Here is a 7,821-nt window from a genome sequence, read left to right as displayed (position 1 = left end):
GAGGGGCCATGAATTGGCCCCATTAAAAAAGCTTGAGGACCCCTGGACTAAAGGATGGCTACACTTTTAATGGAAATAGTAGATAATCTTTGAAAACTAAGCTGCAAATCTCTTATTTATCCTTAATTCCTGGACAATATATATAAAGGCATGTTCTTCACTATCACTGTGGATGTCTACAATGAAAGCATATTCTGATTAAGTCATTCTGTGAGGGAGATAGGTGGTTTCTAAATTCAGGTAGATAGGCAGGCAGGCATCCACTGACTCTTTACCTAAGACATCTATCAGAATTGTATAGATGTGAAGGTAAAAATAATTTGATGTATTCAGTTGATAAGAATCTATTAGCCAATGTTCCTTGACAGAAAATATTTAGAACAGGAAGATCTAAACTGATGTTATTCATCAGTTTTTCTTTAGTAATAAATATGGTCTTTAACCAATAGTTCCCAGGTGTGCTTTGACACAGTAGATACCTCAGAGCCTTAAGCTGCCAACTGCCTTCTAGAACCATCTCCCTCAACGACCATTGGAAATAGAACCTCAAGAGAAACAACAGAAGGTGTATTTATGATTTTACACATTATGTCAGTTAAACTAAAGGAGCCACATCATGTTATTCTCCCTGTTAGTGAAGTTTTGGCTGTCCCCCATTATGGCAGTTGACTCCTGGCCATGCAGCTACAAGCAAACTGTTTATTCAGTTGAGTCTCAGCATTTGGTCTCATCACCATCAGGTATGCTGCTTAATTTCAGCCGCAATCACCCTTATATATTGCATCACCCATGTGGAAATCATTTTTTTCTTGGTATTTCCCCAGCTCTTTATCTTGGAGAAAGGTTATTCATCAGCTTTGATATGTTTGACAGCAGCCTTCTTCCTCTAACCATCCCTGATGGTTTTACAAGGTCACCTGCCATTGTTAGTGCTGCTGCCTTTGGGCAGGATACGATCGTGGCAGTGGTGAATGGCGCCGTCTTTCTCTATCTCTATGCTACATGGAAGAGATGGCTGCATTCAAAGGGGATTACTCATCCAGTTACTGATCTTGCAAGCTACACATGCTGCTTTGCTCTAAATGATCCTGCCTGTGACAAAATCAATGAACTTATTCTGGCATATCACCCAGGCAATTTGGTTAGCAACAGTGAGATCTTTTATTCACAAAATGGGGGCTACATATTTGAATCTTTAAAAAGTAGACCATTGAAGGATGGCATTCTACTCGGCATCTATGTTTTTGCTTCCTCATCAAATTTTGGAATGCTCCTCCAGGATGCCAGTGATACAGACACTGCATACTTCATACATGGAGATGTTGAATCCATAAAAAATGAAACAGGAGCATCCTTTAAGTCAACATTCTCAGGTTATCAAATTGAAAGCACACTCCCCCCTGGTATGAGAGGTTTTATCTTGCTATGGACTAACAAAACATTTATGAGCTCCTGGAATGATGGATTGACTACAGATATTATTACTGTGAGTAACACACACAGCTATCCTAATAAAACTCTTCCAGAAAATATTTGCTTTGTAGCTACCACTAATAATGAACTTGCACTCCTCACTAAGACTCAGCTTTTCTACGGAAACTTTGACATGGTTATTAGAAGCGTGGTACATTTGGGAGACAAAACTCTTTCCTCAGCCAATGTTTCTTGTGAAACTATGTTATTTGAAAATATTGGAATACTTAGCATCATCCATCCAATTCCCGGCAATGCATCCAATTACTATCATTTTCAAAAATGCATCATCAACATCCAGGAAAAGCTCATGACTGTGAAACCATTACCGCGACACTGTCCAATGGAGATCCTCACGGGTGATTTCCATAACAGGATGTATTATATTGATACAAAGCAGCAGCTTCATTTTAATGCCACATTTGTACCAAAGCCAGGGACTAGTGCTTATCCATTTGTAATGGTGACCAATCCAGGAGTACTGGTATTCGAGGCACATATTATGGAGGATGGCTACACCTTTAATGGAAACCCTAAATACAGCTTGAAAATTAAATTAGAAGAACAACCACAATTAACAAGTATGATGGTAGGAAAACAGAACTCAACACTCTTAAAGTTGTCATCTATTACTGTGGACATCTATAACAAAGGGCTATTCTGTATTGACATGTATCCATTGACAGCTCTTATTGCAGTGGACTGCCCACCTAAGAAACACATCAGAATTTTAAGGACAACAACAGGTTGCAGTAAAGGTCTCTTTGAACCAAGACTACTACAGAATTTTGTTTATTCAATTGATAAGAATCTATATGATCCTTTGTTCCTTGGTAGAAAAAATTTAGCACAGGACAATCTTAATGTGACCTATCAATATGACACTTGGGGATGTCCTATTCTCTTATATTATGATAAGCCGTGGCTTCCAAAACTTGAATTATGGAATGACGATGAATTTGTGGAATACGTTTCTGCGGATTTTGTACTATATGAAATAAATGGAATGCACAATTATGATTATCTCTTGACTGAAATAGAGGCCAATTGTTTGTCAGAGGCCCAGAACTGGACCAAACAATTAGCAATTTTTCCAGGCTCTCCACACATTGCATGGACTAGATATACTTATGAGAGTTGCAAGAACCCCAAAGGAAACACCTCTTTGCCATCAATTAAGTCAAAGTACCAGGTTTTAAACAGGGATGAAGGAAATAGAATACTTTTTCCACAGTACAATGGATTTTATGTCTTCAGAGCTATTGTTGTAGATAGACTATATAGCTATTGTGACTTTACCACAGTTTTCAGTGTGTACGTTCATGGAGCCCTCCCAAAATCTAAAGTCAGTGTTGGGAAAGCACTAATTAGTTTTCTTGTTCTCATATTTGGCACAATGCTGATGGTTTATTTTTTTCTTAAATTACTAAAGGAGTACTCAAGAATGAAATAAATTTAACCATCTCATTTCACAACTTACTGTAGAACAATAAATGTGGGTGTAATTATACTAAGATTTTTTTTCTTTTGCTATTTGGTTTGAAATAAGAATATGTTCTAGTAAATGTTATGTTGTATATGTGCATGTATGTATGTATTCTGTTTCTCTCATTTCATCAAATTATTTTCAAGAATATTTATTATATTAATGCTCAAATGAATAATCATCTCTTTAGGGCCATTGATAAAAATTGACAATATGTTATGTTAATTTTATTTCCTCTTCATTTTAGTGGCTGACAATGGCCTTATTTGTTTGTATTTTCCTCACCTCCAAACCTTAAATCTTGCAAGAACATATGTTTCAGGTGGGACATGGTTATTGAAATTGGTTAGTCTGTGCACAAAACATTTGGCCAGCCTGATACCTTCATTTCAGAGTTTAAAAAAACGACAGTGGGGAATGTAGTGAATAAGATGCACAATGTTATTTTATTTATTTTATTTACAGCAAATCTGTTATAAATATTATACATTTCTTGAAAAGCTTAACTTTCTTTAAAAAAAACCAGATCAACTGAATTGCTCTAGTTACATAATAAAGTGAATGAATTTAAAGACAAAACATTTCTTTGTTTGAAACAGTGCATTTGGTTCTGAGATGAATGAGAAAATATTCAAACTGCTGTCAAAAATTGTAGAATAAGTGGAGTTATATATGCAATTGCAATGAGAATTGCTTAACAGTATGAGGCAAGTCTCAAATTCAACTTTTTAAAAATTGAAAATGAAAAAGAAGAATTGGACTGGAATAAATTGGATCCTAGTTAACTTCACAGAAACAACATGATATAATTATCAATCTATGGCTTACTCAAAAAAGCCAACAAGTAACTTTTTTTCCTAAATTGCCATCTAATGCAGCCACAAAAATTAACACATGCTGTACATTTTTTTCAGCAGTAAAGATGTCAGAGGATTTCCCAATTTTGTTCTTAAGAATCTTAAATGTTACGTGGTTATTTCCATTTAAAATGAAACATTTTTAAAAAGAAAGAAACGGAATTCAAGATGCCTGGTATTATGAAACAAAAATAGGCATGTAATATTATGTGGAAGATTTATCTACAACTTTTTAACAGGTTATATGCCAAGGTTGCAAGTTCAAAGAAATAACAGCACTTTGTTTTGTTTTTAAAACAAACCCATAAGTCAAATATTGTTAATAATGATCAAGGCTGGCACTGAATTCTGTTGACTTGTTTCAAATAAAGTAACTTGATGGGAAAGCTTGGCAAATATTCGTGGGGTTCCAAGATTATACACTCCAGTATGAACAAAGCAAGCCTTTAATTGAAGGCTAGATAATTCATAAGCTTTTAGCTGAAGCTTGTATTGTGTTTGCCCAAGCCAAGTAAACGAACCATGGATTTCAAGAGCTTCTGGACTGGAAAAGAGAAAGTACAGGGGTCACAATTTCTTCCTGCTTATACCCTTGTTCTAAACAATGTATTATTTGATCTCAACATATCATTTCTGGATGTTAACGAGAATTTTATGTAAAATATTGGCACTTGAGTATAAAATTATAAATTGGAAAATTGTATTACTTAAACCTATAATACTACCCTAACCTTCTATTAACATGAAAAAAGGTTTTAAGCATCTCGGGTCAGGCCAATAGCTTCATGCTGACATCATGCAGAGTTATTTAGGTTATCAGTCAATAATTCTTAGTTCTGACTAAACATGCCCCTTCTGGTACTTCACCAATCTGAAACTTGTAAAACCTTTAAACCAAAAACAAATTAGAAATATGCTTTGATAAGCTCTGATATTTAAATTTCTTAGACAGGATATAATATTCTAAAGAATCTTCTCTAGGAATCTAATTCAAAGAATCTTCCCAAGTATAAATGGCTTATAAGCTGTAAAAATTACCTTGTTGTTTTATGTCGCAGATCAATTATCACATCAACATCAGCTTCAGAACAATTTGAAAGTAGAAGAGTAACTGGAACTATACAAAGGCTGGAAATAAAATTTGTATCAATTGCAACTAGATCAACTGATCAGTGAATCAATTGTAGAGCACAATCATCCTTGCTTTTTTTAAAACAACAACACTGAAATATGCTAGTTTTAAACAGAGTATATAGCTGCAGTCAACTGCTAAACAAAAATGGACCATCTGGAAAAAAGTAGAATAGCATGTTCTGCTTTCAGGATAAATGGAAATATATTTTATTTGACAGGACTCGTTAGAATTCCAATTTGAAATATAAATCAAATATCAACTTGCACATCTCTTTTAAACAACATATGTTAGATTTAGGAATCGTTATTTGTGAAGGGAAGGGCTTCTTACATTGATAGAAGGAATTGAGATTAATTAATTATTTTCCATTGGAAAAAAGGATAGGAAAGCATTTTTTGCTTACTCTCCTTAAATACCTAGTATAATTTACCATTCGATCCCAGAAAGCCTCTCTTGAGTAGTTTCTCAGAAGGCATAGCACTACAGTGGCAAAAAAAGAATCTGAAGCAATTATTTCTATTGAGAAAAAAATTCTACTGGATGCAACTTTGGATCCAACCCAGCGGTGGGATTCAGTCAGTTTGTACCACTTCAGAAGAACCGGTTGTTAACTTTCTGAACAGTTTAGTGAACTGGTTGTTGGCAGAAATCATTAGGGCAGAGAACTGGTTGTTAAATTATTTGAATCCCACCACTGATCCAACCCACTGACTATAAGCCTCCCAAGAGTACTTCTGTCTTACATTTATACAAAGATTGTGTCAATTACTGTTAAAAATCATACATGAAAATTATTTCTTAAGGGAAAGATAGGGAACAGAATAGCTAAAGCTATGAATTCTTAAAAATTAGGATTTCAAGATAACTTCATAAAATATCATGAAGGTTTCAATGCAAGAGCCCAAGAAAATAATTTCTTGTGGACTTTCTTGTTAGGTGTTCTGTGTTGTTTCAGAAAGTAATCGAGCTATAGCGGAAGTTCCCAACCTTTTCTATACCCGCACCCATAGAAAGCTTCCGATATATTCTCTAACCCCTTAAAAAAGTAAATAATTATATACATATAATTATGCATATATACTATATTTTTGAAACTTCTAAACCCAAGTTTTCGCACCCCCTGGAATATCGTCTTGCACCCCCAGGGGGTATGTGAAATAGAATTTGAATCCTGCAGAAAACAAACTTCATTCTTTCCATCTCATCAGCAGAGATTTACTTCTTTAGCTATAGTCCCCAAGCAAATTACTCCCTAAACAAATGTATTTGTTCCTGTTCAGTGGAGAAAATAGGCTTCACTTTTAGACTTGTATAAATAATATTTTATGCTTTGCAGTGGAAGGTTATAATGAGTGCCATATTCATATTTCTAAAAAAGGAAGGAAAATGGATGGAATAGTAATGCTGGTTACAGTCTAGAGTAAAAAGAAGAAATATTCAAACCTTTTCTGATTAAAGGAGTGATTAAATGTTTCAGGATAATGAAGACTAGTTTTAATAAGATTGGAAAATTGTTCCACAGATGGTCTTGATGATACCGTTGTGTTTTCTTGGCGAAAAAGATTTGAAAGGCCTATTTCTTTGGATTCCTGTAACATCAGAAGTATTCAGAAAATATTTAGGTTCAAGAAACACTTGGAATTCTGTATATGACAAATAGCTTATACCATATAAATGAAAGAAAAAGTCAGTCAGTGGGTTGTACTTATGAATCAAGTGCAGCAGATAAAAAATACAAAAAAAATGTGCAAGATATCTGATGACATAATTCCAGAGAATTTATAAGGTACAAAACACTTAAAATTCAAATTATTTTGAAAATGTTTCAAGCACAAGAGTTCCGTTTCACTCTTTTAAGATTGAAATACTTTCTGAATGATCAAAGTAGCCTGTTTCTAATGTGAAAAAACACAGACAGTAATTTGAAACATTCCCCCCCCCCCCCAATTCTTCTATACTTATGATTATACCAAGGCGTAATTTGGGATAATTTTTCATATACATATAGTCCTTGAGTTACAACAATTGAGTCCAAAATTTCTGTGCTAAGCAAGACAGCAGTTAAGTGAGTTTTGCTCCACTTTACGACATTCCTTGCCACAATTGTTAACCGAATCACTGCAATTGTTAAGTTAGTAACATGGTTGTTACGTGAATCTGGCTTGTCTATTGACTTTGATCGTCAGAAGGTCACAAAAGGTGATCACATAATCTTGGGACACTGTAACCGTCATAAATATGAATCAGTTGTCAAGCATCTGAGTTTTGATCAGGTGACCCATAGGGATGCTGTCACAGTTGTAAGTGTGAAAACCATTTATATATCCCCCTTTCAGTGGCATTGTAACTAAAACAAACAGTTAAGTCAAGGACTACCTGTACTGTTCTTAAATTAGCCTTTGCTCAATGTTAGTATTATAGTGCAGTTCACCGACAAAAGGGCGACCAACAAAAGCGCGCCCGACTAAACTGCGGTGACAAAACCGCGAGTTCTAAAACGCACCGATGAATGAGCGCTGAATCGCGCCGACAACAGCGCGCCGACAGAATTGCGCTGTAAACCTAAATCCAACCCTAACGCTAACCCTAAACCTAACCCTTACCTTAACTTAAATTGCGCTTCTGTCGGCACGCCATTGTCGGCGCGCTGTTGTCGGTGTGTTGATGATGTCGCGGTTTTAGCGACACGGTTTTGTCGGCATGCTTTTGTCGTGCACGCTTTTGTCGGGCCACGTTATAGTGCAAGTGCAAATACTTCATACATTCACTTTTTGTCCATTTCACGTGAAAATATTTCCATGTGGAGACTAAACGTTTTAAAAATAACATGGATGCTTTTTGAAGTAGAGGGTAATGAATTGAGAAGCCAA

The 7,821-nt window shown here is 35.3% G+C and overlaps 2 protein-coding genes across 6 annotated transcripts in view; one reads left to right on the top strand and one right to left on the bottom strand.

The window, feature by feature from the left end:
- Window positions 1-581: 581 nt before the first annotated feature.
- Window positions 582-2,926, top strand: CATSPERD (catsper channel auxiliary subunit delta). Its single transcript, XM_087703866.1, has one exon. It carries the CDS (start codon window positions 617-619, stop codon window positions 2,924-2,926), a length of 2,310 nt encoding a protein of 769 aa, XP_087559992.1. The 5' UTR covers window positions 582-616.
- A 460-nt stretch (window positions 2,927-3,386) lies between these two features.
- TRAPPC8 (trafficking protein particle complex subunit 8) overlaps window positions 3,387-7,821 on the bottom strand; it is a 90,613-nt gene continuing 86,178 nt past the window's right edge. For all 5 annotated transcript variants that reach the window (XM_087707122.1, XM_087707124.1, XM_087707126.1 and 2 more), the window contains 3 exons: window positions 6,395-6,540; window positions 4,855-4,944; window positions 3,387-4,360 (listed from right to left, as the gene is read on the bottom strand). In XM_087707122.1, the coding sequence (XP_087563248.1) occupies window positions 4,126-4,360; window positions 4,855-4,944; window positions 6,395-6,540 (471 nt within the window). In that variant the 3' untranslated portion in view covers window positions 3,387-4,125. The remainder of the gene's footprint in view (window positions 4,361-4,854; window positions 4,945-6,394; window positions 6,541-7,821) is intronic.

The sequence above is a fragment of the Thamnophis sirtalis genome, unplaced genomic scaffold (genome assembly GCF_051295495.1).
Source record: "Thamnophis sirtalis isolate CommonGarterSnake01/CBP01778 unplaced genomic scaffold, rThaSir2_p1.2 scaffold_2, whole genome shotgun sequence".
NCBI lineage: Eukaryota > Metazoa > Chordata > Lepidosauria > Squamata > Natricidae > Thamnophis > Thamnophis sirtalis.
This window is presented reverse-complemented; position numbering and strand designations above follow the sequence as displayed.

Coding starts and splice junctions, on each gene's coding strand:
- CATSPERD (XM_087703866.1), top strand. CDS start 617: ATGTTATTCTCCCTGTTAGTGAAGTTTTGGCTGTCCCCCATTATGGCA.